This window comes from Aphelocoma coerulescens, chromosome 21 (assembly GCF_041296385.1).
Source record: "Aphelocoma coerulescens isolate FSJ_1873_10779 chromosome 21, UR_Acoe_1.0, whole genome shotgun sequence".
NCBI lineage: Eukaryota > Metazoa > Chordata > Aves > Passeriformes > Corvidae > Aphelocoma > Aphelocoma coerulescens.
The window spans coordinates 2,750,504-2,778,499 of record NC_091034.1 but is presented as its reverse complement, the minus strand read 5'-3'; the positions used below and the strand labels follow the sequence as shown (position 1 = coordinate 2,778,499).

At 44.6% G+C, this 27,996-nt stretch overlaps 1 protein-coding gene across 1 annotated transcript; it reads left to right on the top strand.

The window, feature by feature from the left end:
• The first annotated feature begins 7 nt into the window (after positions 1-7).
• CDC42 (cell division cycle 42) lies at positions 8-27,946 on the top strand. Its single transcript, XM_069035137.1, has 6 exons — positions 8-95; positions 12,893-13,035; positions 17,370-17,442; positions 20,392-20,501; positions 20,597-20,794; positions 26,543-27,946. The coding sequence occupies exons 2-6, from the start codon at positions 12,931-12,933 to the stop codon at positions 26,630-26,632; spliced, it is 576 nt and encodes a 191-aa protein (XP_068891238.1). The 5' UTR covers positions 8-95; positions 12,893-12,930; the 3' UTR covers positions 26,633-27,946.
• Positions 27,947-27,996: the final 50 nt, after the last annotated feature.

Sequence of the window (27,996 nt, the reverse complement as noted above, 5' to 3'; positions counted from 1 at the left end):
GCCGGCGCGCTGCGCGGTGACGTCACTCGACTGCCCCTGTGCCTGCGCTGAGGAGACCCCGCAGTGAGCTGCCAACGCCCGGCGGAGCGTCCGAGGTGAGAGTGGGGGGGAGGGGGGCGGAGACGGGACGGGGACCCCTCGCCCGACCACTGGGACCACCGACTGGCCCCGATCCTCGCCCGGCACCCACCGAAAGACCCCCGGCCTTCACCTTGGTCGGAGCGCCCGCTGTGCGGGAGCCGCCCTGCGGGGCCCGCTGTGTGTGCGGGGCCTCCCCGGCAGCCGCCTCCCGGGGGGAAGGGCGGCCTCTTCTCGGAAGGGTCTCGGTGGCTGCTGGCGGGCGGTTCCTTTGCGGGGCCGGGTCTGTTGAGACGGTGGGGGTGGCCGTCGCCTCTCCTCTCCACCCTTCCCCCCTTTCCGGGCAGCGGGCGGCCTGGACCCTCGCGGAGGCGCAGGAAGCGTTCCCGCGGCCATGGCGAGGCCCGGCTGCACTCCCTGGGCCCTGCCTGTACCAGCCCCGCCCTGGTCCCGTTCCGGCCTCAGCCGCGGCCCTCCGCGCTCGGTGTAGCCCGGCTGCGCCCGGGGCTGTAGGAGAAGCCCCGAGGGGCTGCGGGCTGGGCTGGGTGTGCCGTGCCACAGGAGCCCTGAGCCGCAGGGGGTGCGGGCATGGCGAGGGGTTGAGCTCCAGCTATGTGCCCTGCACAGACAGCGCTCAGTCAAGGAGTCGCAGGCTCTTCTGGGCATCTGCCTCACGAGCTGCAAGGCTGTGGGTTACCCAGAGCCGTCCCACAGCTCTCGTTATAGCGTGATGCCACCGGCTGCAGCTGGGGCAGGAGCTAGCGCTGCTTGGAGAGTTGACATATTGACATGTGTTTCTCATTCTCCTTTGAAATCTCATAAAAATGTATATACTGCAGCAACATAACACCTATCTGTGTTTTAAAGGTCTGTTTTAGTGATCTGGACTTCAGTTTTGTACCTATAAATAGGCAGAACTTGCAGCTGGTGACAGCAGTAGGAGACAGTCGGAGAGCCAGGTAGCTGTGAACATAACAGCCAGCATTGGAAATCTCTGCTTAACAAAGAATGGTCAAGATTCCTGGTGTCCTCTCTATGTGGATGGATGCTGTGGCCAGGGCAGCTGGAGCTCCCCTCCTGACAGCAGCATGAGGAAGACAGGCTCTGGCGAGGAGGCCATGTTAGATGGCAACTGGGTGATCAGAAGTGGCTCGGTCTGGCCATCTCTGATTGTCTTTGTCTCATGTTCATCTGTGCTTCTCTCCCAGGGAAGGAGGTGTTGGTTGTCTTCTGTTCAAAATATTGAGTTGCAGTACTTCAAACATCATTTTCTTTTTTCTGAAGGGGCATTTAAAACCTGGCTCAAGCTCTTTGTGTTGTGATTGGGATAACTCAGTAAAGCGTTACAGCTTCTCTTTTTCGGTAAGCAAATTATATTCAGCTGGCTGTATGTGGGGAAGCTGTTGTTCTGCTTCGTAAACTCTTGTTGATTAGGGTTCTGAGGAAGATATTATAGGCAAGTGTATATTTGAGTCAGGTCATAGACATGCACATAAGGTTTGAATCAGTGTATTGCTGACTGTAAAAGTGGCTTGGTGTTTAAACTGTTCACGTTTATGCTTCAGTAACAAAGAGAAGAAAGATTTTTAAGTGTTGGCAAGGAGTAAAAAATTACTGTGGTGCAAGATAAAACATGTTTTCACTTTGGTAGTATATCCTAGGCAGAAGTTTTAGTCACTAGGTTTGCATACTTTGAACTTGGTTATTCATGACCTGCAACTGATGCTCTGAATTCATTAAGTGCCCTGCTTTAGGGCTGTTGGTTTGCCTGAAACTGATGGCCAGGGCTGGGGAGTTCATGATGTTTTTACTGTTTAAATAGAAAAGCTCTGTAAGCTCTAGAGTGCGAGGTGCCTGAAATGGAAACTGTAGTTCCACTAAAAACACAACAGTAAACAGAAATGGAGCCCTGTGAAACTCCCAGGGATTTCTCTTACCTGTGTGCAGTGGGCTTTCCTTGCTGTAAAAGCATCTGTGAGGCTGATGGAAAGTGCAGCGTGAAGCTGGCCACTAGTCTTGATGTAAAGGTTCCTTTTGGTTAAAATGCAGCTCTAGTACTAAAATAAATTTCCAAGTCTTATGAGCATACATAGCTGGACATTTTAATTAAAACCTTTTCAGCAGCTCTCTTGTTACCATGGTGGATTGGTGTAGCTCTGCTGCTAGCTCTGGAAGACTTGGACATTAAACGAACATGCAGCACTGCAGCTGATGTGTGCGTAATCTGCCTGATGCTCATGTGAGTGCTCACAGCTTTTAAAAGTTGACTGTGGGCTTGTGTGTTTTATCCTCCTCATTTCTCTGCCTGCCTTTTGTGGTCAGCTGAGCTTTCCTGCCGTCCCTTGTCTCCATCATGAATTTATGATATGAGTTTCTAGAGCAGGAGACAGGAGGAATTGTAGGGGGGTGTAGTTATCCTCGCCTTTGAGGAAAAGATTCTTTCCTGAGGAAAGAATGACATCTTTTTTGTTCTAGAAGATGAAGGTGCTGTCAAATCAAATGGAAGTGAAATTGTTTTCTGGTGCTTCAGGTAGCAAGAAGCTCTCTTTAACCATATAGTCTTCTTCCTTGGCTCCTTTCACTCTCTTATGTTAAATGTAGGTGGAAGCACCCTATTTTCAGTAGTTAATATATGACAAATAAAACAACTTACTGACCAGATAAGCTTTTATCTAAAGTTTTAAAAGAAATTTAAAGTATCTTTATATTTCTGCAGCCTGTCACCATTTAATCAGCTGGCTTCCTCCAAGCCCTTCACTTTGCACTTTATAATGGTTTTACACTATACAAGCTAAGGGTATATCCATCAGGAAATATTGCCATTAGGAATGGTAAAGGTAAAGAATAGGTAAAGAAAGCCCTTTCTCCAGAGTTTCTGCAAGGGCTGAAGCCTGGCACAGAAGTTCCCCCTCCCTGAGTATGTCTGGGCACCCCAACATAGCGGTCAGCTGCCTCTTGCAGCCTGTGGTGTGTATGTCAATGCCTGAGGTGAGTGACAGGAGTGGCATTAAGGCAGGTAATTCCCAGCTTCTCGTGGGGCATCCTTTAGGTTGTTTTTGAGTGGATGAACTGCATTTGTTTACCTGGCCCTGGGTGTGCAGAAAACTGCAGAGAGAGCAAGAAGCAAAGTTTGTGTTGGTGTTATGTAATTAATCTCTGTAATCTTCCCTTGGAGTTTCAGAGAATGACTCTGACCTAAAGAGGTATAAAACTTCAAAATACTAATTGGCCTGTTTTCAGTAGAGCAGCTGTTCTTTACTTGAGATGTGTTGATTTTTCTTCTAAACAAGTGATATTTTATAAAGAGAAAACAAAGAATTTGTTTTGCAAAAGCTTTTAAAAGCTGTTTTTCTGTTTTAAGCTCCTGTGCTCCCAATTCAACCCATTACTTTAGAGTGTTGTGGCATTATTCCTACCAGGAGAGTTGGTCTGTACACTGTTTTCTTGTCTCACGAAAAACCAGTACAAAGCCTTTTTTAATGAAGTAACACGGGGGCTTCCTTGGGGCCTTTGTCTGGAGGGGATGTGTAGGTACTGGGTCATTTTTGCCAAGTTGTCCATGCCTATGATCAGATTGTGTGGGATCAGCATGTGTTTTCCAGCATAGACCAAACTCTGGCAGGTGAAGGTTTTCACCAAGCTGAAGTGGTGTTAGAGCAAGCCTTAGGCTGCTGTGGAGTGGGACTGGTAGAGGCCCTGGGGCAGCTGCAGAGGATTGCTGTTGCATGTGGTGCTAGACTTGCATGCTGAGGCTGCCAGAATTGTCTTGCTTTGGAACAAGCAGGTTTGAATTGCTCAGCTCTTCTCAAGTTGAAGGATGCTGTGCTGTGTTTCTGGTCGATGATGAGTGTTCTGTTTGGGGGAAATAATGACAAAAATGCTCCTGCAGCTTTGGATGCAGGTCAGGAAGGCCTCTGCCACTCTGTGAGCTGGATGGCTGTGTGCACCAAAGCAGCTGGGGAACAGCTAAATGCAGAGGGGCTTGTGTGGGGCCTGGATCTGACAGCAGCAGTGAGTTTAGTGTGTTTGAGCAGTTACCTTGAGTTCAGTGGTACTTCAGGGTTTAGTGCGTGTGAAGTGTTGCTGAGTCTCCGATGTCCTGGAGTTTCTTCTTGCCTCTTGTGCATTTGCTGATGGCTGAATAACTGCCAGTTGCCCAGCATGCTCTTGGCCCTGAGGAGAGGGCTGCCAGGGCTCATCTTGGGCCAGGCAAAGTGGGGTGGTTCCATCTGCTCTGGTTCCTTCTGCTGGTTAGGTGAATGAAGGGTAGCTCCCCTGCTGCTGTCCTGGTGTTGGTGAGCCTTCCAGCTACTTTATTTTAACAGCAGTCCAGGATAGCTCAGTATCTGGGAAAAGTTGCTTTTGCAGTGTTTTTTAACAAAGCTTTATCTCTTCAGTCTTAAAACAGCATGTTGGTACACAGCCTGAGCTATCCCCCCTGAACACAGCACTTCTTCCTGGGAACTTTCTGGTTGTGTGGATGGAGCACCTGCAGCTGTCTTGTTCCCTGAGCATAACAGGAGTGAGCAGGATCTGCTGCAGTGGTGTGCAAGGCATGGTGCCTCTCATGGAGGAAAAACATGCCTCAAAACAGAGGAACTTCTGCCAGTGTCTTTTGTACCACTGTGGAATGTAGTTGGCCACAGGAATGTGGGGAGAACTATAAGGGCCATGTGGGCCTTGGTTTGATGCTGTGTCCAAATAAGAGTGTAGGTGCATCTTTTTTTTAAAAAATGTTAGCAGTATGCTACTAAGCTAGTGAAGATAGGGGTTTTTAAGTCAAAGTAAAATATTGAACAGAATTTTGTTGCGTGTATGAGGAAAACAGCCTTCTGTAGAGTACAAAAGTGAGGAGTAATAAGGTAAGATTAAGGTGCTTTTGACAGAAAAGGATTTAATGTAACCCCACACACTTCCCAGTGCTTAATCTGGGGCAGGTTTTTCCAGTGCTGATGCTACTTCTGACAGTGTAACCTTAACCAGAGTGATAATGGGAAAGTTGTCACTTTTGATTTTTTTCTGTGGACTTGGTGTTCAGATGAAGGTGGTTGGTTGGAGCCTTGAAGTGGGATAGTGGGCAATGCCTGTGGTAAAGCAGGTGTAGGCACAGCTGTACCACAGTGTAACTGGTGTGGCAGCAGAGTCTGCTGAGTCACGCTATCTAGTTGGTCAGCTTTCTGGTTTTGAATTTAGGGCTAAAATGGGATGACATGGTTTTCCCCTTCTTTTTTTGGAGTTGCAAAACTTGGAATGTGTGTTACGGTGCTGCTGGTAGTTTGGGCTCAGGCTATTAAAATTCCCCTGCCCAACTGTCTTCACTTCCTGTCATGTGTGTTATGTACCAGATGGTTGTGAGGAGCCTTTAGAAAGATGTGCAAAGTAGTTCTCAAATCTTAGGGAATTAGAAAAAGAAAATTGCATTAAGTATAGAAAATATCAGTTGATGTCAAACAGTGGGGTCTCTTCCAATTCAGCATATTCTATTTTATGATAGCTCTATGGTGATTGCATGTTGAGAAGAGATCTCTTACTGCTTCTTTGGCAATTCATAGCAACTTGTCCAGAAATGGGAGCTGCAAACCTGCAGAGGTGTTGGGGTATACAGGCTCTGTTGAGTGGCAGATTAAGAGATGCTCGAGGACCTCAGACATATGCTTTATCTCCTGCAGGGATTCCCATAATGATAGCAAACTTTGTGGGTTTCAGGAACAACAGGAGCCTATGAGGTATATCAGGGCTGTCGTGGTATTGATCCAGCTCTGTTGGTGATGGTGATCCTGTGGCTCTTCCCACTGCTCGCTTTTGTATGCCTACCCACAAGTTTCTCATGCTGACATCCAACATTTCAACACCAGGTTGAAACTGTTGATGTGAGCAGGCACATGGGATGGAGCCCACCAGTGTGCTCTGCTGCTGTTGATCTCTTCAACCTCAGATAAAAACCCACCCACTGCAGATCCAGGTCTTTACGTGAGTTCTTGTGTTTATCTTGACACAGCTTCTAGTGCAACTGAGCTTTTGTGGCTGTCTCGTAATTAGACATGCTTATAAAGTGAGCAGCAACACTGGTTTTTGGAGATAGAATTTGTACTCTGCAGGGAGAACTGGTAGTATTTAAAGGATTGTGTCTGATCTGTTAGTGACAGGTAATGCCAAAACAATGCTTAAAGCGGGATATCCTTTTCAAGATGCTGAACTGATGGAGTACAGGACTGTGTCTCAAGTCTGTCCCTTGTGCTTTTGCAGGTTTTAGCTTGGACTTCGTAATTTCCCTTGATCTAGAGGAGTGCAGCTCCAGTGCTGGTTTGTAGTTCAACAGCCAGTTTAAGCCTCACCTAAGAAACTAAAGACCCAGGCCATAAGCTTGACTTGGAACCTGTGGGAACAAGTGTATTTATGTATGAAGTTTAAGTGTCTGCAGCAGCCTAAGCTGTGGGCAGGATGGGCAGTTGAGCTTCGGCACCAGGTGGTTTAGAACCTAATGTATTCTTTTTACATGTCATTTACCACCTTACTAGCATAGAAGTGGCAGATGTGTTTAGTTCTGGGCTGAGATCTTCATGAAGAAGATGATTCCTAGCAGGCTGGAAGGTTGGCTTTGGGCTGGAGGATTTGCATAGTGTCTGTAGATGGTTGCTGCACATGTGCAGAGGAGAATTCTGGCCATGGTGATACTGCTCTTAAAAACAGTTTTGCCTTCTGTGCCAGTTTATCCTTCTGGAGTTTAGCTCTTAATCTCTCTTAAAGAGAGTGGCTCCTGTTGGTGTTTTGCATCATAGGTTTGTGACTGTACCAAGAGGTCCAAGGTATTCTCCTGGTGCAGTTGGCAGCTGAGCTTGTGTGGTGCCTTCATTAGTGGCTTGAGATCTCTGCAGAGAACCGGTGTGTTGTACGCAGTGACCTTTGTCATGTAGTGTTTGTAATACAGGCATACAATACACCCTCCATGTAATTGCTAGCATGTCTCTCTGGTGAGGCAAATCGGGTTGCTGGGATTGTAGTAGCCAAGTACCTCTCTTTGGTTCCCCCTGTAATTGGAGAGATTTGTCACTTTGAAAAGGAAGTGTTTATTTTTAGTAGGGCTAGAAGAGATAGCTGAGGGCAAGGACCTTACAATGGATTGGATTAATTTGGGAAGAAATTACCAAGTACAAATGAAGAATTTATTTAGAACTGTGTGGTTTTGTAAGATATGAAAGTACTGTGGAAGGGCAAAAGTAGTTACCAGAGATTATGAGTAAAATCCTGTGAATATTGTTCCTTTCAGTGTGGACTCCTGAGTGCTTTGAGTTGGATGAATAAACTGTTAACTGTAAAATGACAGCGGGTGGGGAAAAAGAATCTTAGTTTTCAGAAATGGCTGTTTGTTTTCTTGGAATGTGGAGCAGGTGCCCAAACAGGATCTGGAAGCTGTGATGGACTGGTTAAGGTTCAACTTGTAAGCTAATGGTGTATCCCAGAGAGCACCACAAATGGGTTTCTTGGTCAGCGGTGCCTTGCAGCAAGCCAAGGGAGCTGGTCCTAGTGATGAAATGACAGCAGTTTCAGTCCTGCCTGAAAGAGGAAGTGGTGGTGCTGCCGAGGCAGGAAGCAAGTTCAGGACTTGCAGACAGATCTGACAGCACAGTTTCCTTTGGCTGGGAGAATGTACACGTTTTAACCTGAAAACAAACTTCAGTAGCTTAAAAGTTAGAGAAATTTTAACAAGCTTGAAGGCTTGTGGTTTCTCCTTCAGATTGCACATACAGCAAAAGTGAAGGTGAGATCATGCAGATTCTTAACTCTGGGTGTAGTGGGGAACACTGATTGTGTACAAAACCTCACAAAATTTCACTTAATTCTGCAATTAGTAGTGCACACAGGTACTGGAACAGATTGCAGCTACTCTTAAGTTACAGAGTTTGTGAAAACAAAGTGCTCCCATAGTACCACCACATTCCATATGCTTGCCTTGCCTTTAGAATGGGAAAGTCAGACTTCCACAGGAGATGCAAGTGTGTTTGGGATGGTATGGCTTGTGCTTAGTTAGTGGGAACCTGCCATAGGTACGATGGATTTCTTCAGCCTTTTGTGATCAGTCAGTGTTTTGGTACTTGAACAGGCCTGTGTGACCAAAGCGCATCACTCCAGAATTTCCTTTGTGCCAGGAGGGATTACCGACCTCCATGATGTCCCACTATTACTTGCATCTCTATAAACACTTTTGGAATTAATACTAAATGCAGATCAGCTGTCTTCCACAAAAGTGTAATTGAGCTTCAAAGCAAAATTCTGTAAAATGGGCCTATGAATTTGACAGAGTTTGCATGGCTGTGTAATCCACAGTTTCCAGGATGCCAGATCGCAGTTCTCTAGGACATTGTTGAGTTCTCTGAAATCCTGCTGTTGTGATTACATGCTGAGCAGGTTAGAATCCAGCAAATACTACAAGTATCGTTAGTTAACATGTACTTTACTGAATTTGCTGAAGTTTTTGGTTACACTGCAGAGAGGCTTGAGAGATTAAATCAGTGCAGTGCTCCTTTTTTTTTTTTTGTAATTTTTATTTATGTTTTTAAGAAGTCTTTAGAACTCCTGGAACAGAACTAGGTCATATTGACCTGCATTGCATTCTCAGTCCCTTATCAGCTCTCCTTTCTGGGCTTGGCCAGATGGCTCACAATTACATGGCTCAAAATCCACTCACTGCACTCAGGCTGGGATGACTTCAGTGCTTTCCAGTCTGTTTCAATTCCCTCAGATATTTAAAACTGCTACATGTGCTCTCTCTGCTGGGTGTTTTACATACAGACTTCCTTTTATTAGGTGGTGACTTCAGGGGGGAAACAAGCCCAAAGCCTCTGTAACTTCTTTGTTTCTATCTCCCTTGTTGTTGCACTCTGGGGATGAGTTATTCTCTGGTTAATCTCAAATTGGATTAAATTACTTTTAAACCACAAGTTAATGATGTATGTATCCTTAAAGCTATTCCTATGGAAGAGTAGGTCCCCAGATAGTGAATCTAAGCTCCTTAGAAATGAGCTTGTTTTCAGCTGTGATCTATGGACTTCTAAGAAGTGCAAAACATGAAATAGCTCATCCAGCTAATCTAGAAAGCCTACTAATCCAAGGAAAATAATTTATTCAGCAACTCCACTTTGCCACTGCTAAGACTTTGGAGACCTATGCTGAAGACTCTTAAATGCGTTTAGAACTTACACCATCTTGTTTCAGTATTTAAACATAAAGTTATACATCCGTTAAAAAAAAAAAGTGGGGAGATGCCTTTACCCAAGAGATGTGCTCAAATTTGTTTTCTTCCTTCTAATATGTAATCTTGAAGTGTCTAATTGGGGCTGAGGGGAGCACAATTCATCAACTTGTGTGAGAGCAGTGGTACTTGCTTGTTTCATAGAGAACTTCCAGTGGTCCGGTTCAGTGGTTTTAATGGTAAATGTTGTTAGTTTTGTGCTTTAGAAAGGAGGGGAAAAAAAAAAAGAGAGAAAACAACCCTGCCCAGGCTTTTCCACACCCCTGTTGTGCCATTCAGGTTCTGTTTTAGGCTTCAGAGCAAGGCTTTGGGTTATTTGTTGTCTAAGAAAGTTTTGTTCCCACTGCCAGAAAACTGAAGGGGTCAGGTCACCTGCTAGAAAAAGTGCATGCTGCCTCACCCAGTGCAGTGGTGTGTGTGTTTGAGTCGTTGATGTGCACTACGCCAATGCTTCACTTCAGGAGGGAATTGGAGGTGCAGAGGGAATGAGCAGTGCTGTTGTAGATGCTCTTGGTTTGCAGTGCGGGTGTTCTCTGCGAGAGAAACTGTGTGGATAGGGCTGATAGCTCACTGCCAGAATCGGAGCTGTGGCAGGAATAATGTGAGCTATGTGCAAGGTGTGTGTGTGTGCAGCTGGTGCTGTGTCACCCCCGGTTTCTGACCTGAGCACTTGCCAGAGAACAGCAGCTTCTCTCCCAGTGCCAGTGTGGGGACTTGACCCCACTTCCTGTCCAAGGACAGGAAAGAAAGTGAAGGCTTGCAGCACACTCTGTGACCTGAGATGTTTTCTAGTACTGTGGCTTGCTTGGTGCTCTCTGGAGTAATGAGCTTTAAAGAATAATATTAAACCCTTGTTTTTTCTTTTTGCGAAGGTGTATGTGAGCTTTTCTGGTAATAAACAACGTGGATTTATAGAGAGTCATGGATTGGTGTGTTGCAGTGAGCACAGGGAATGCTTCAGAGCCAGGATTTTATCTCTGGTGCGCTTTCTGGGCTCTGGATAGGTGGTCTGAAGCAGATGTGTAACCTGCAAATTACAGGTAAACAAGGAAATGCAAATAATTGGGGAAGCAGGTAGAAGAGGGAGGTAGAACAGGAAGGGAGGATTACAGCATGGAGGAGTTCTGGTCTGCCCAGGGGAGAGCAGGGTGGAAAGCGTGCTTCTCTAAAGGGGTGACTGTAAGTGCTGTTATGTGAGAGGGATGTTCCTCCGCTTGTGCCAGCCCTGGGATGAGCAGGGACAGCTGGAGCCGGGGTTCCAGGGACTGGCTGGGCATTGTAACAAATTTGAGTGGAAATTGGAAAAACATATGAGAAGTGGCTGGGAAACCCAGTGTGGAGATTTGTTTTGTACTTCATTTACTAACTCTGAGAGGAATTCCTGGAGGCAGCAGTTTACCTGTGCCGAGCAGTGGCAGAGCTGAATGCTTTCAGCTTTGCCCAAACCAAAAGGCAGGTGGTAGAATTGTCTTTGCTATACTAGTGGGGCATACTGGTGACTGTGGCTGGGGTTAGCTGGAATGCACTTGGGTTGTTTGCTCGGCCTGAGTTTTGGTGTGTTTCCCTTTTGAAAATCTCCTTAATGAGTGGCTCATCCCTTTCCACCTTTGCTTTGAGCATGAGGACTTTCTTAATGTGGGCCTGAGCTGTGCTGTTCCACTGCCCGCTTTCTATCTGGTTGCTTTTTTTTGTTCTGAAATGGGACTTTCTCTGGGATCAATCAGTGCTGCCAGCATGGCAAGGCTGAACTGTGGAAGCACTTTGCAATATTGAATAATAGTACTTGGATGTAAACAGTTGAACTGGCCTGAACACAGAGAATTTCTTTTGAAATGTAAGTAATTGCTTTGTCCTCCTGAGTAAATATGTGTTTGCTTCAGGGCCGAATTGCAGAGCTTTTTGCTGTAGTAATGAAGGGCCTGTTGATAAATCTTCACAGTGCATCCTGCTGAATGTCTGCTGTGAAACAGATCTGTATAAATCAATAGATTCTATTGATATTGAAATTGGGCACCAAGTAGAGGACGGGTGGCAACACCTGATACTTACACACATCATTCATTGTCTCTGTGTTTGCTGAAAGAGGATTTATAGATGAGGATGGCAGTGTGAGTGGCTGGTGTACCAGGTGCTGGCTGATGGCCTGCTCTGAGAATCTTTGCTGCCATTTCCTAAAAGTGCTTGTGATTTTTGTCCGGGTCTTGTGGGAATGGTGGTAACTAGTATTCCCCTACAAGTATTGTTCTTAGGAACTTTTGAGGATGTTTATTATGAAGGTAGCTGTCTTTATTGAAATCTTAGAGCATCCCTGCAGTATCTGAAGAAGAGCTGGGGGTGATATGTTTCTTTTGAGTCCCTAGTAATTTCTTTTCCTTGCAGGCATGACAGTGTGATATACAGTATCAAATCATGTTGCTGGCTGTGACTAAAGCCTCAAAAATCTGGATTTGCGCTGTACTTTATTCACATTACTGTAAGAAGTGAAATCCCCAGGAGGTGACCAAATGCACAGTTCAGGAGGGTTTGATTTGGGTTTTTTAATGCAGTTACCCAGACCTGAGAGCTGTGGCAGCATCCTTGCTTGGCTAAGGCTTCTGCTGTTCCTGTGGTGGCAAATTTGCTGCTTGCAACACCCCCTGGCGCCCGTCAGGATTACAAAGACGTTGCAGTCTCTGTTGCTGTAAATAAAAGTACTTCGGATGTTATGATGCTGACAGTCAGTGAGAGCTTTGCAACTAATTTGCTGGGGTCAGGATTTCACACATCTGTGTGAAGGAATGACCAGAGGCCTGGTACTCCTCTAATTAAAGTAATACATGAATGAAGGATGGCCATGCAACATTGGAGGTAGCCAGCAAGTGTTTGGAGGAGATATTGGTGATGCATACTGGTTTAGTTCACATCCTAAAGTTTTTGCTGAGACAGTGTTGGAGTAGCTGGGTGCATCTGGATTACTGAAGAGTAATTCCCTTGGGATCTGAATGCCCTGCTGAGCTCTCAGTGCTGTTAACACTTCACAGTGGGGATAGAGGTGTGTGTTAACTAGCAACTTTAACCAGAAGATTGTAAAATGGTGCTTAGGCCTTAAAAAAGGCGGGGAAAGAAGAAACTAATCATGTTTATTTCTGTCTGTACACCTTAATTTTTATTCCATAAACTAACTTCAAAGCACTGCCAGAATGTCTCATGATGAGCTGCTCTCCAGAGGGAGCTCTTGGGGAGGCAGGTGTGTTACTGAGCAGCTCTCAAGACCAGAGCTTACACTTCAAGCTTTCAGTGCATCTGGGGCTAGATGCTTCCATGCATTAAAAACTGAGTCTGGAAAAGCCCGAAGATGTTTTTGCCCACCTCTAGGTAATTAGGCAAAAATTCTTTCGCTTATGAATGTGAGCAGCTTTGTGTGTGTGGTGGAGAGAAAGGATATACCAGCTCATATAGGAATGTCTTGTTTTCATATCTCAAACGTGCTGTTAGTGGTTTGGGCTTGAGTCAAAGGTGATGTGCATGGCTATCTAGTGAGTATGGGAAACATCTAAATACATGTATTTTTTTTTTTTCTTCTAGGTTCTCTTTGGAGTTGATATTTCTAGTAGATTTCAGCTATGCAGACGATCAAGTGTGTAGTAGTGGGTGATGGTGCTGTTGGTAAAACCTGTCTCTTAATCTCTTATACAACAAATAAATTCCCATCGGAATACGTACCAACGGTAAGTGTGAGAATGGCTCATGTTCTTTGGGCGTGATGGGGCAGGGTAGCATGAGTTCCCTTTCGAACTAACCTTGATGGCATGCATGCCCTAATATGTGTTCTTGCAGCCTGCTTTCCTCTTGCAGACTGACTAATACAGCATGGAAAAGTAGCAATCAGTCTGATACCCGGCTGCTGCCTTCCATATCACCTGGTAATGCTGGTCAGTTCTTGCTGCTTGACTGCTCTGCAGAATCTGTGTTCTCTTTGCGGGTGGATTCTGTGTATGAGATTAACAGTGTGAGCAACTGCAGACCAGTGGAGAGCAAGCAGTAGGAACACCTGTTGTTCTGGTTGTGCTCTCACTTCCTGCTACATCTTTGTTTCTAGGGAAAGGCATGTTTCATGTTGCTGGAATAGTCAGTGACTACAGTTAACATTTTCTGAGGCTCATTTTTCCTTTGCAACTCCAAAAAGTTCTGGAAAGATCCAGAGATGTAGTGAACTATGGAGGGTGACTGGTCAACTTCAGCTAAGAACGAGGACTGTGTTTGGATGCAGTCACGTTCCTCTGTACTTCCAAATGTATGCCAGTTTTATGTGTAGTCCTTGACTATGTTGAAGTAACCTTTTTGAGTTTCACAGGCTCAGTTTTCTGAAATACTGAATCCCTTGACTTATCTAAAGTTTAAGTTGAGAGCAGTTTGGCTGCCTGTGAGGCATGTGCACAGTCTTCCTGTTAGAAAAGTGCTTTTCTGCTTAATATTGCATATGCAAGATCGTATACTGCTACTGAGGTGGGTCAGTTTTTAATGAGGTTGCTGCAAGAGACTTTGACAGCTGGATGCACTTTTTACTAATTTTCTCTGTTGTGGACCTGAAAAGGCCATCTTCTTCTAATACACGAGTTGAAGAGTTTACCTTGGTATCCCAAACAAATTTGGGTCTGGAAATGCATCACAGAGAACACCTGCCAGTGAAAGGGTTGGTAATATTCTCTGTGTTACAAAGTAACTCAGAAGACCAGATAACTCCTCTGAGATGCTGGGTAGCTCTGCCTGATAGCTCTTCCGGAATAGGACTTTACAAAAATGTCCTCTCTTTGTGGGAAAGAAGTTGCAGTAAACATCATCGCATCTTTTTGAGGTATTGGCTTTGTATGCGATCAAAATTTTTTCAACTTACCAAATACAAGGTTTGTCTTGTGTAGGACAGACTTCCACAAAATAAAAATGTTTGTCTTTAGCTGTAGATCAGGAGCTAAAGATGAAAGGACTCCCAAACCTCATAGTGTTCAGGGTAAATGCAGTGGCCACAGTTGGGAACTTGTGGATTGTGCTGTAAGCATGGAGACCCGGGATCAGCCTCTCTCATGGGCTCTGTTATGGATTTGTACAGAAGTGGCATTTGAAACTGTTTCACCGTTCTTAAGTTTTTCAGTGGTGTCAAGTATCCTGATGTGATGCTTGTAGGGCTGTCACATCCTATGCTGAACCTGTGGAAGGCTGCTTGTCCTGTTTAAGCTATTGTTTGTAGCCAAGGCAAAATGAAATTGGTCAGTGAGTTCAGCACTGAGTGTTCCTATACTTACCCCTTAAGGGAAGTGATTAAGTTGAAAAATGTTATAATCTTAAAATAGGTGTTTTGAAAGCCTTAAAATTTGTCTGTTGTCCTGCACACAGTAGTACTGGCCATAAATCTCTGCTAGCAGGAATGTGGAAAACTTGCTAAAAAGTTAGTTGCCAGTGAAGTGTGTTCAAGGTCCTAAGGCTAAGGTGCTAAGGCTTCTTTATAGTGCCTTTTAAACCTGCCTCATGTTTCTGGCCTGTTATTTATCTCTGAACTTCATGGCTTGAGGAACTTGCTGTTCTGGAGATATCAGAGGCCCATTCCTAAATCTGTGAATGACCTAGAGGCATATTTCAGACTCTGGAAACTGGTGTGTAACCTCTGATATTCCAGCTAATGCTTCTAGTAATGAATGGACAGAGAAATAGAACCAATACTGCTGTGCTTGTGCAGTGGCCTGGCCACAGTATGGATGGAGAACATACCAGTTCAGACCAATACATAGTTCTGTTCAGTTGGCTTTGTGTTTTGCAATCTTTTCTCTTTATGGAGGATATTTCCCAGTGGAAGATGGGTTTCACAGTGGTGCTGCACATGGTTTGTTACCTGTGTGTTTTTGATCTTGTTGCCAATCTCAAAAATCAAGGCAGTGAGGGGCATGTCTGTGGAAAAGCACTGGCAATGTTTGGGTTGTGACAGCTCAAGTGTGAGTCTTCTCCCATGAGAGCTCATTCCAGCTGCTGCCATGGGCTTTCTGACATTGGCAGGAACTGAAACTTATTTGGGCTCTGGTTTTTAGCCTTTTTGGCACAACTGAGGATGAAATTGTCTGTGACATCTGTTATGAGACTATAGTTGCCAGGTTTGTGTGAAGGCCAGCCTCGTAACCCTGGCCTCCTTAGGGCTCTACCCCAAACATTTCAGTAGTAGCTGTACCTTAACAAAAATATTGAAATTAAAAAATCCCATTTTGCAGATAGGGAGCTTTAAAAACAAAAAAAGATGAAAAAGAAGACATGCTAATTGCCTTAAAAGGGCAGCTACAGGTGGTAGCTGAGCAAAAATGGGGGGATATCATTGGGGGATTGAGCTGCTGACCGTCTTCTGACATCTGGAAGAGCAAATGCTCTGACCTTCATCATTCTGGTTCCTTGTTCTGTTCCTAGGAACAGAGGAGTCCTCATCCTGATCTGTCTTTTGGGGTTTTGAAGCAGTACAGGCCTCTTGAATGTGCCCTGTGAAATACTTTCCACCCTCCCTCAGCCTTAAGGTGTTATTTGGAGCTGGATACTTGCATGTTCAGTTAAGGCAAACCCAGTGCAGCATGTGATGGATTGGGCTGCAGGTAATGGGGACGAGTGGTGAGATCTCTTGCAGTGTTTTTCAATCTTGAGTGTACTAATTCAAAATAGTGTGAGAAGTGGATTTCTGCTTCTGGATGATACTGTGGGGATATGCAGTGTGCAGTGGCCGTAGTTGCTTTCTCAGTCACGGTGAGTAGTGAAAAGTTGAAAAAATTAGGGTAGTGTCAGTGTCTTTAACAAGGGCAGTCAGGTGGGAAGGAGATATCTGAACTCTGGGAAGTACAGCTTTGAAGTGCAGTCTCAGTGCTCTTACCTCAGATTTTGGTGGGTTTTTTTCCCAATGACCTAAGCTCTTACTATATTAACAAGAGGTGCATGAGACTGCTTATTTTCCACATACCTCCCTGCTTGCTTCCATGAAAAGCCTTTGAGGTGGCTGCTGGCCTCTTTCCTGTTGGGATTTACTTCAGCTGTGAGAACTGCTCAGGCTGCAGTTCTGTGAGGAAGCAGAACTTCCCTGTCATCATTTGGAGATCCTGACTGGCCCCAAGTGACCATGCAGCAACTTGCAGGGACAGGTGATGGGTTTTGGTTTTTTTGCAGTGGGAAGGATCTTTACCAAAGGTAGTTTCTGCAATACTGTCTTTTGTGGTTCTGAAGATAACATGGTAATTGGAATGAAGGATGCTGACCTCAGACAGTGCACTGCTGAGTGGCTGGGTGTTGGAGGTGAGCTTCTGCGTAGGCCCTTGTGCTCAGTTGTGCTGTAAACCAGTTAGTGGGTGAAACGGTGGGTAGTACTGGCTTTGATCTGTGCAGTGGGTCTGTCCTGGAGGGCAGTACTGTTGTGCCAGGTGATGTTGCAGAGGCAATAGTATTTGATATCTGGAGTCAGACTCTCCATTTAGATTGAATTTGACACAGGCTGATTTTTTATCAAATGCTGCTTCCTTCAAAGATGGAGGATAAATCCCTTTTGAAAAGATGGACTCGGTAATAGAGCTCACTAGATATTTAGAAATACGGACTTCAGAGGATTTGGGTACTGTGAGATGCAGCTGCATCACTCTGCGCCCGAAGGGCGGGGCTGACATTACCCATTCTGTCCTTGTGGAGATGTGTTTATTCTGTCACACTAAGGTTTGGAATTTCTGTGGCAGCGTGGGAAACCTCCTTGCAGTAACAGGCAAACACTGTTGTAGGTGTTTTGCTCAGTGGTTTTTACCATGTGTTATTCAGTGGTGTACATCATACGCCTTTGCTTTAGTATGTCATGGAAACAGCTGGAGTATCCTTATTCCATATGGAATTGTTCTGTTAATGGTATTAGTGGTAATAGCAGTGTAAGCTTGATGGCTCTGTTTTCCTGTAGAGGTGTCTCTTGTTCAAATCAGAGGTGCTCTGGCAAGATGGGTAAGATGATGGTTTGAGAGATGGCCTATTCATGTCCCCTCTAAATGTGTGTCTCTTTTCTTGCCAGGTTTTCGATAACTATGCTGTAACAGTGATGATTGGAGGAGAGCCTTACACCCTTGGCCTCTTCGATACTGCAGGTGAGAAACCAAGTGCTTACGTTGTTGTACCTGACCAAGATTTACCTGAGGTGATGTTGAACATGAAGACATACAGTTGGGGGTTTTTTGGTGATTTTTTTTTTTTTAATGGAAGGGGAAAATCTCTCTTGATTCTGTCAAGACAGAATGACTGATATTGGAATGTCTTAAATGTGTGTGTGTCTCTGCATCCTTAATGTGGATGAAGTCAGGGTGTGGATTTCATAAGCCCTCTCACTGCATGCTTTTAAAAATTAAAAATCTGCTGGCGTCTTGTTTAAGCTGCCTCTCAGTTTCAGGCTGGAGAAATGTGCAGTGATTAAACAGCTAAACATTGCTTTGCATGTGTGAACAGTTACCAAGAAAGGGTAGAAACTGGTTCAGCTGCTGGATACCCCGTCTCTACTGCATAATAATACTGAAGTGATGTGGCAGCAACTGGTATTGTAAACTCTTCTTCAGAAGAGCCCTTCTAGAGAGCTTAGTTCATAAGCTTTCATCTAAAATTGTCCTGATATAATTTAATCTGTTTCCAGCTGTGTTCTTACATGCATCATTAGTGTCTAATTTAATTAATGAAACAATCTTAGGTTTCCAGTTAAACCCTATAGCTGTTGAAGAAACTTTCCTGTTTGCCCATCCAGGAGCCATTCTGACAGTCACACTTCACCACCTGAGCTGGGACTGAAGCCTGTTTGTAGTGGCAGCTCCAGTGACCCAGTGGGGCCTCGCTTGACGCTCAACGTGCACCACACTTTGCAGTCAGACAAGGTTTCCTTACTGCCTTGGTCCCAGGTTTCCCATAGAGGTCTCAGATGTCTAGATCCTTAAAATTTAGTTGTGGTGCAAAACCAAAATAACAGCTTGAGCTAGTGCCTCTGGGAGGAGACCCTGAACAAAGCAAACCGTGGGCTTTTGTATCCCTCACAGCGTGTGTTTGAAAGTCTGGGGGCTTCTAGCTGAATCCTTGGCTCCTGCTGTATCTCTGAACGTCCATCAGCTGGTGGTGCCACAGGTCCCTGGGCCCTTTTTTGTGCAAAGGGTCAGTGCCTCCTCACCCGGGGCTCTTGGACACCCAGAGCTCAACCTGCAGCTGGCACTGCAGCTGTATCCTTAGCTGTCTGTACTGAATGTATTCTTCAGCATGGCTTCACTTTAGCTCTCCACGTTCTCCTCCCAAATGGGATTTGTGTTCCCATTATTGTAAGCTCCCTAGTTCATGGGTAAGGAGTTAGGTGGAGAAGAGACACTCCTTCCTGACACGTTGTGTGGTGTGCTTTAGGGACTTGGTGGTCCTACAGCAGTTTGTAGCATTGCATGGTCCCTGTGTGGGTGAAAGTTGTGTTGAGTCCTTCTCTGCCTGTTTTCATGCTGAGGGGTCAGACCTCTGAGAAGTGATGTGTGCGTAGTTACACACATTCATGTACTATCAACATGAGCAGTGATCCAGCCTGTAATTCTGAGCAGTTACCAAATGACCTGAGTGCATGTAGGTGACTCTCTGCACTTGTGAATGTAAAGGCTTTCTTTCCAGAGCTGGACTGCTGAGGGGAAAGTATTTGTTCTTAATGGTTGCCTGCTTTTTGCTAAATAGCAGCCAGTACAGGTGACAGAATTTGGCAATGGATGAAACCCCTATTTTTAGTTCTCAGGTTAAAACCCAAGTCTGTGTTTTGAGCTTGTACTTGGAGGACAGACTTTTTGGAATATTCTGTTAATTGCCACAGGATATTTTAGATTTAGATTAGATGCTGGGAAGAAATTGTTCCCTGTGGGGATGGTGATGCCCTGGCACAGGTTGCCCAGAGAAGCTGTGGCTGTCTCATCCCTGGAAGTGTCCGAAGCCAGGTTGGATGGGGCTAGGAGCAACCTGGGATAGTGGAAGGTGTCCCTGCCCATGGCCGGGGGTGGAATGAGATGAGCTTCAAGGTTCTTTCCACCCCAAACCATTCTGAGACTATCATTCTGGTCAGTGCTTACTCCTCTGTGTCCAGCCAAGCACAGTAGCTGAAGTAGGCTGTCTAGATTTCTGTCTTCAAACTGTAGGTCTTTTCTGTTGAGGTGTCCCAGGTGTTGTGTTGGCTCCTTCAAGATCTTGGAGGTCTTTGTCTTTGTATGATGAATGAGACAGCATTAGTTGGAATCTGAGACATTTTAACCGAGTGTTTTGGATTTGGTTGTCAGCGTGTGCAGCAGCTTCAGTGCCAAATTTACTTTCTAAAAGCAGTACTGCTGAATTGGGCAGGAGGAGGTTTAAGAATGAGCTTGGACAGAGTCAGGCTGGTGGATCAGTGCTAATGGTGCCTTACAGAGACTGCTTGTCCACAGGGACTCAAAGGGAAGAGGCTGGCTTCTTCCAAAACACAGCCCATGCTGGGACTTTGGTGATGTTTTTGGGGAATACTGCTGAGTGGCCTGGTCAGTCGTGTACCAGCAACATTCTCCTCTTCATGCCTGGAGACACTTCACTGACTGCTCACAGCATAAGTCAGAACATTCTTGTGAACAAAACTATTTTTTTTCTCCCCTCCAAAGAGCAAGGTTTTTTTTGCAGGGTAAGGAAATTTGATGGCATAATACCTGTAATGAATGGACTAGGTGCAGAGGACCTCCACTATAACTGGATCCATGTTCTGCAACCTCCCTTTATAATTGAGGAGGGTGTTACGCAATCTGAGGGTGTTTGATCTCAAAATGTATTGGGAGACTTCCCAGCTTTCCTGTGACTTTCAGCAGCTTGCTGTTACATAGCAACTGAATGAATTCTGGATTTGAAACCTAGATTTTTGAAATGTTTGAGTTCACCATTCTTAAGTTTGGCTCTTTGCTTAAGAGTTAGGATTATTAATCACAGCAATGTTACCGTGATGAAATGTGCATTCTGGCTCCCTGTAAAGGGCAGGATTTTGTTGTCTGGGTCTAATACAGTGTTAATTTCCTCCTCTCTAGGTCAGGAAGACTATGATAGATTACGACCTCTCAGCTATCCACAGACAGATGTATTTCTGGTCTGTTTTTCAGTGGTCTCTCCTTCTTCATTTGAAAATGTGAAAGAAAAGGTTGGTTGAACTCTGCCTGAAAAGGGAGCTGCTGAAGTATGTCAGGAGTTATCTTAGGTGGTTCGTAACAAATGCTGTGTCTTGTCTGTCTTTAGTGGGTACCTGAAATTACTCACCACTGTCCAAAGACCCCTTTTCTGCTTGTTGGGACCCAGATTGATTTAAGAGATGATCCCTCAACAATTGAGAAACTTGCCAAGAACAAGCAGAAGCCCATAACTCCAGAGACTGCTGAAAAGCTGGCCCGGGACCTGAAGGCTGTAAAATACGTGGAATGCTCTGCACTTACGCAGGTGAGGGTTGGTCTTGGACCATTTTTGCTTGCTTATACTCCATACTTTTTTCAGTTCCAGGGAAAAACAGCTCAGTGTGGATGTGAAAGGGTGTAAACTCTATTTCTGCTATTTACACTGTAGCTTTCTCTTTGTTGTGTTGTTCTAAGGCACAGAGAATTGGCAGTGGTACAAGGAAAATCAGCCTGTGTGGATTAAGCCTAGTTTAGAGGGGTGATGGAGGAGGATGTGCTTACTGTGTTTGCTTCTGTGCTGGAGAAAAATAACTGTTGAAAACTTAGAAGGTACATTACAGGCAATAATTGGGTTGGGATACAGAGTGCACCTCACTGCTGAAGCGAGCAGGCAAAGGGAAAAAAAAAAGCCTCTCATAAAAGTTAATGCTGTTACTTGTAAGACCGGAAACCTTCGTAGTTGAGAGCTGCCTTCTCTTCCTGTGCAGCTGGTGGTGAGCTGTTTCCTGTGTCCTTCCTTCAGATGGAAGTTCTGTTGAAACAGAAAATAACAGTTAAATAGTTCTTAAGATAGTTCTCACATCATGTTTATAACTTGTGAATGTGAGTGTAAAGCCAGCTAAAGCAGCTGATTTGAGGGCAAGAAATGCAATTATCTTTTCCCTTTCAGTTAGGAATACTGGAGTGGGAGCCATTTTCTGGCTAGCTGGCCTGTTGCCTTGACTTTGGATGCCCTGGGAACTTAATCCTACTCTTGCAGAGTTCCTACTCTTGCAGAATTGACTGCAACTCTTTTAACAACTTCCTTAATGCTGGTCTGTAAAGAATTTGTTCTTCCTGATGTGCATGGAACCAGGGGTGCACAGTATCAAGCCCCTCACTCTTTCCAGTTATGTTGTGCATTCATCTCCTTGAGCACAAAACTTTATTGCCAAACTTCACAAAGCCTGAAGTTCTACTTATCTTGCCCCTTTTGCCCAGATTGCATGTTGACCATTTAAAATCCATTCAATTTAAAATTCTGAGGCTCTTTTTGTAACAAAGATTCGCCTGGGTGTTTCCTGTGAAGGAAGTGGCTTTGCTGGAGTTGTGCAGGATGCTGGCACTGGAGGTGGTGTGGTGAGGCACGCTGCTGTTCATCCTGGGAATCCCTGATCAAAAGGTCGTCTTGGCCATGCTTCCTAACTGCCCACAGGCAAGCTGAGGGTTATTTATGCTTGGGCTGTAATTTTCTTGGATCTGCTCAGCCCCAAAATACCGTTTTAGATGGTGTCTGGCACAGCCTGAATGCTGCTGCTAACTAGGCTGTAGAACCTGCTAGCTAAGTAAGTACCTGCAAGGGCCTTTGTCTTGTATTGCTCACTGGGACCTTTCCTCTGTAGCTTTCGACTTGCCTTGTATAGTCTGCTCAAATTGCATGGAATCACTTAGAATTACCAGAGCAAGAGTTGATATGACAAAAAAGTGGCAGTGTTTATCCATTCTTTCTATTTCCAGATAGACTAATCTGTATCTGTTGCAGTGAATGACTTTATGCACTTGGAAGCTCAGCCTGATTTTTTTCCAGAGCATTAGTGCTTGTATACCCACTGATAATTTTAGGAGTCAGGAGTGACCTGGGAGGAGGGTTCAGAAGCCTTCTCACTTGGACGACTAGTCGGTTTGCATCTGCTCCATTCTTCTCCCTTCATTTGTTGTTGACTCACAAAACACTTTTTTCCTGGGTCTGTCATCAGTAGCTGGTGAACAGCAGCGTAACTGATCTGCGAAGGGTTGCGTGGAGCTCTTGCAGTGATCTCACTGGCAGCTTGCTGAACACAGAAGCTGGCTGCTTCCCTGGCCAGGAGGGTTGTTTTCCTACCTGCAAGGCAGTGCTATAGTAGCTGATTTTAGCTGAAGTGAGACTCAGCTGGGTATTCAGTCTCTCTTTGCCTTGGATGCTGTCTGTGCAGTTCACCTCAGCAGTCCAGGCTGTTTTTTTTCTTCCCAACTAATTTACAAATGACTTTGGCACCCCACTAGCAAATAATCATAGAATCATGGAGCCGGCATTATTTGTTTTTGTACTATGTGAGTCATGAGAGGCTGAGTTTCTGAGTTTTTTCTGTAAAGATAGAGTATCTTCTCCCCCAGTTTGGATGAATGCTCTGTTGGAGAGCCAGTTCTATCACCTTTTCCTCAGGTTGTGGAATCCCTTTTTGTGATGAAGGCATTTTCAGTGTCCGTCTCCAACCTTTCTCTACAAAACAGGGCCCAGTGTCACTGTGACAAGTAGGTCAGGCTTTGCTGTTAGGAAAGGGTGACTGACAGATTGCAGCTACAGTGTTTGTTACTTCTGTTACTCTTGGGTGCAAGTGCATGAGTGGACTTTCTGAAGCCCAATCCTAGTACCTAATACCAGAGAGAGTGCTGAATTTGGTTTCTTTTCCCTCCTGATGGTAAGTTGACAATTTTGACACAGATTTATAAAGTGCTTTAAGTTTTCCATAAACAGAGGGAGTAAAGGAAGCCTGATTTCAGCCTGTTCCCTGTGTAATGCAAAAGTCGTGATTTTAACAGGCCTGTGTGCCTGTGGTATTGAACACAGCTCCTTCCCCTCATGTTGTTACTCTTGGTCATCCAGGCTATTAATCCTGGTCCATTTTCGCAATAATTTTGTCCCAGTCCTTTTTTTTTTATCCTCTTCCCTTTTTTGCTAGGTCCTTCAAACCAAATCCCACATTCTGCACTCCTGAACAAATTTCTCCTTGGCAATAGGAAAATAAAAGAGGAGTCCCTGAATAGGAGGATTTAAGTAAAATTGTTTTCTTGACTCTTGGCCTACCGGGGTTCTTCATCTGTCTAACAGTGCATAATTGATTTTATGCCACAGCATTATTCTCACAGAGAAGGGAAATCTAATTAGTACTTAGACTTTAGAGGCATTATTTATCTGAAGTTTTTTAGCTCTTTTGTGAGCCTGAGTTGCAAGTCATTTAAAGAAAAAGAAAAATAAAAACTGCTGGGGAGGATGTACAGAATGTGCAGAATGTACATTGTCGTTTCCTTAAATACTGTTCTTTCAAGTATAGTCTTGCATGTGATGGCCTTAAATGCTTCCAGATGGCACTGCCTTAGAGGTCTCCCATGTATGTGCTTCAGTAAACAAGATTAAAGACCTTCTAAAAGGGATATATCCAGTATAACCTGTAAGGGAGAAACCAGTTACATTTGAGTGATCTTAAATGAAGTCTAAATTTTGCACAGACTGCAGTTGTTTACAGGATGTAATTGAAGCTTTTCTGTTTGCCTTTAGCTGTCATAAAGCAGTTCTCCTGAGTTTTTGAAGGGTGCACTCATGACAGTAGATTTAGGCGAGTCCAGTTAGCCTAAACTGAGCCAGGTTTCACTTCCAGTGTGGTGTGTAACTTGGCAGAGTTGGGTGGGAGTGGTAACACCCTGCACCGTTCCTGTTGTGCTTACAGCAAACGCAGCGCATATTCCATGCTCCGGTGTAACCCCTGCAGAGTCCTGCAGCTCTGTGACTGCTTGTCTGGTGTTGGATCCCCGTTGTTCCACTCCTAACGCTGTTCCTGTCTTTCTGTGGTTACACTTGCTTTGGAAACTATACTGAATAACTGAAATGCACCATTTCCATGCTGGCTCCCAGTGTCAGAGTAGCACTGGTAATATTGCATCACTTCTAAAGACAGAGAGTTAGTGACTGCCAGTCATGATGGCTTACCAGGAAGGTCCTGCTTCCATCCCACACTGTGTGTTCCCAGCCATTTGAAGATCTTCAGTTATTCAGGGGCTGAATTCACAAAGCAGAGGAGTTGTTTGGAGCCTTTGCTCTGGACCAGCTGCCACCTGGAGAGTTGGGAGCAGTAGTCTGTGCATCCAAGGTGCTCACTTATCCACAGTGGGTGATGACAAAAGGTTTAACTGACCTTTTTGGTCCCTGTGGTGGGGCAAGCTGCTGTCTGCTTGATTTATTCCCCTGTAAACTCCCTCAATGTATGTACAGCAGCAGAGTGGAAACTGTTACCCTTTTTCTGCCTGCACCCCCACGTTCTTGCTGTGTTTGTGCCTCTGCCCTTTTGAGTGTTGATTTTGTCTGACTTGGCCTGTCACATGTTCTGTCTGTCTGTCATTGACTTCTGGGTCATCTAAATGAGATTTCCTCTTGGGATCTACTTTGTTTTTTGCAAAGTAAATCTGTTTACTGCCTCTGTGAATTCAGCCTGCTCCTGAATGCTCTTTGTATCTGCTTGTTTTTCTCTAATCCTCTAACCTGGCTGCTGTTTTTTCTCCTCCCCTCTGTCTTGTAGAGAGGTCTGAAGAATGTGTTTGATGAGGCTATCCTAGCTGCCCTCGAGCCTCCGGAAACTCAGCCCAAAAGGAAGTGCTGTATATTCTAAACTTTCTTCTTCCCCTCTTGCTGCTGCTTCCTCTGTCCCACTACAGTAGAAACCTGGTTAAAAATGAATCAAACCACCTTGATTGAAAGCTGTTGTGCCTGCTTGCCATCTTAGAGCAACCTCTGTATTAGCTCTTGGACTGAAAACAGTACTTGAGATCTTTAGTAAAACATTGTGACTGTGGAACGTGAACTGGACTCGCTTAACTCCCTGCTGCTTGGGTTGCCAGGTGTGGCTAGCTTTATAATTCAGGCTGTTGGGGGAAAGGATTTGGTTACATCATTATTTAAAGAACAATCAAAAAAATAAGAGAAGATGTTCGATCTTCCTGAATCCAACTGAAAGAAACAGTGTGAATGTTTTCAATTTCTACTTGTGACTCTTAACTGTATTTGCATGACAAAAGTACCTGAACTGGTGATCTGCAAATGATGCTGTAACGTGAAGGGTTTTCTCGTTCTCCTGTGTGCAGTGAGATGTTTTCTGTTGCTGTTGCTTTGGCTGTCTGTGCTATAGGTGGAGTATCTGTCAGTCTTTGGGGGGAAGGAAATATTGATGTACTTGCTACTGCTTTATGAACTGTTAAAATTCTTGCTTTCACTAACATGGTAGAACTCTTCATTTCAATAATCAATCCTTAAAGCCTGTTACTGTAAGATGTAAAGCTTCTGCTTACTATCGTGCTTCTGATTTTTATTGTTTTAAGGAAAAAACATCAATTGTAGCTTGTCTTTAAATTTTGAAATTAAAAATTGCGGTTGTTTGTATAAATGACTGATGAAGCTTTATTCAAGTTGCACATCCTGGCTCCCGTTTAATCCTTAACAAAGTGTATGGTACCCCTCTGTACTCCTCCCAGCTTGACTTCTCTGCTACCATGGCAGTTTCTGGGCTCTGCCTGGCTGCTTCTAACCCTGGGGTGTTTGGGGCTGGATGCCCAACCAGAGCATGTACTGGACCAGGTTATCATTGCATGCTTGCCTTGTTTCTCCTCCAATGACACACGGGTGTGTGTTGTCCCAGGTGTGCTCCAGGTTGAACTCTTCCATCTGAATGCAGCACTTTCTACTTTGTCATTAGCATGTGAAATGTGTGAGTAGCCAGTTAATCATAAAAATTGCTTTAAGGAAATTGCTTTGGTGCCTGTGTTTTGCTTCTTGTGAAGTACACTACTCTGCTCTCAGAGGATAAGTTTTCTTGTTCTGAAAATGAGATGCTGTGCTCGGGAGCTGCTGACAGCAGTGGTATGGAGCCTTGCTGGGCAGGCAGGCTTTGGGGACAGCAAATCTCCATCTGTCCTTAGAGGGGTGTGGCTGCCACTTAGCTTTCTGGGGTTTTGTTTGTATGAAAACTCAAAAATGAGACTGCCCCTTTCTCTCTTTGCCCCTTTTCAGAAAGGCCTAAAGAATGTATTTGACGAAGCGATATTGGCTGCCCTGGAGCCCCCGGAGCCGAAGAAGACTCGCAGGTGTGTGCTGCTATGAACATCCCTCCACGGCCCTTTCTGCAAAGCTGGTGTTTGATGTCATACTAAAAGCAATGTTAAAATCAAACTAAAGATACAAATTTTAAAATTTGTTTTTGCAATAATGACAAATGCCCTGCACTCCCATCTCCCCCACACGATCCCTGTGTGAGATGAAAATGTTAGTGTTTATTCCCCAGTGCCCCCTCAATTCAGTTAAACTAGTTAATTTTGAGTAATTATGTATTATCAGAAAACACTGATCATTACTAGTTTTTTGTTTATTGTTTCTAATTTTTTTTTGTTTAACATCAAGGCATGCTCAATGACTTTTTCTGTAACAGACTAATTTTAGGCTGTTTTACTGAAGCCTTGCCCCTTATGCCAGTGTGGCAAAACTTGGTTCTGGTTTCTAGATCTTGTAGGGCTGTTCTGCAGCCAGCCAGCCAGCAGCCTGGGTATGAGCAGACTTTAGTCAGGAAAATAAAATGTCCCAAGCTGGTGCTCCTCTAAGAAGGATTGTAGAAAACACATCTTCTCTGAAGTTGCCTTGTATCTTTTTCCCCTGGCTTTTTAACTGTGCGGGTCATAAATTTATATCCCATCCTCTAAGTTATGAAGCCTTAGGAATAGGAGAATGATTTTCTCTGGATGCACCATCAGACTTGAAACTAACTTGCCAGTCTCTTCCTTAATCTTTGCCATCATAAGCTTCTGGCTCATGTTGAAGAAATAACTGCGCCTTTGAAAACATGCCTAGCTGGGTCAGTTGGCTTTTAATGAATCTACCTTCTGCCAATCCTTAATTATTAGAGAAACGCTTACAATTACCAGCACATACACTGCTGCTTGGACACCCTGAAGGGACCTGGGATATGCTGCAATGGGTTTTGGAGCTGGCTCTGATGGTGCATCTCTTGCTGGATGGCTTGGCATCCTTCATGGAGGGGTGGAAAGATAGGCCTGTGTCAGTTGAAAGGAAGTGCAGGGAGGGGCTTCTGGTGTTTGGTGTGGCACCATATTGGGACCAGTTGAGGGAACCCCTTTTTCTGCATTTTGCTCGTGAGTAACCTTGAACCTGTAAGAGGGGCTCCATCCCCTGAGGATCATGTGCAGGGTCTCTACATAGACCAACTGCAGTATTGTAAGGATTTTACCAAAAATATATTTTGGTTTGCAAATTCAAATTTTTTTAAGACTTAGGGAGTCTTCTCCATCTTCCAAAATTTCAATTTCTTGTAGACTCATTAGTGTTGAACCAATGCTTTTTCATGTCTAAGTTCTTTGTATATGCATTCTTTTCAGATGTATTAAACATAAAGTATCTTCACAAGCCTGCCTGAGGGTAGTTATTTCCTTTGCCTTTCTCCTGAGTGTGAAGCA

Excerpts from the sequence above, each read along its gene's own strand:
- CDC42 (XM_069035137.1), top strand. The coding sequence starts at position 12,931 with ATGCAGACGATCAAGTGTGTAGTAGTGGGTGATGGTGCTGTTGGTAAA. Across the intron at positions 20,502-20,596 it reads TTGAAAATGTGAAAGAAAAG|TGGGTACCTGAAATTACTCA; the intron begins GTTGGTTGAACT and ends GTCTGTCTTTAG. Across the intron at positions 20,795-26,542 it reads AATGCTCTGCACTTACGCAG|AAAGGCCTAAAGAATGTATT; the intron begins GTGAGGGTTGGT and ends GCCCCTTTTCAG.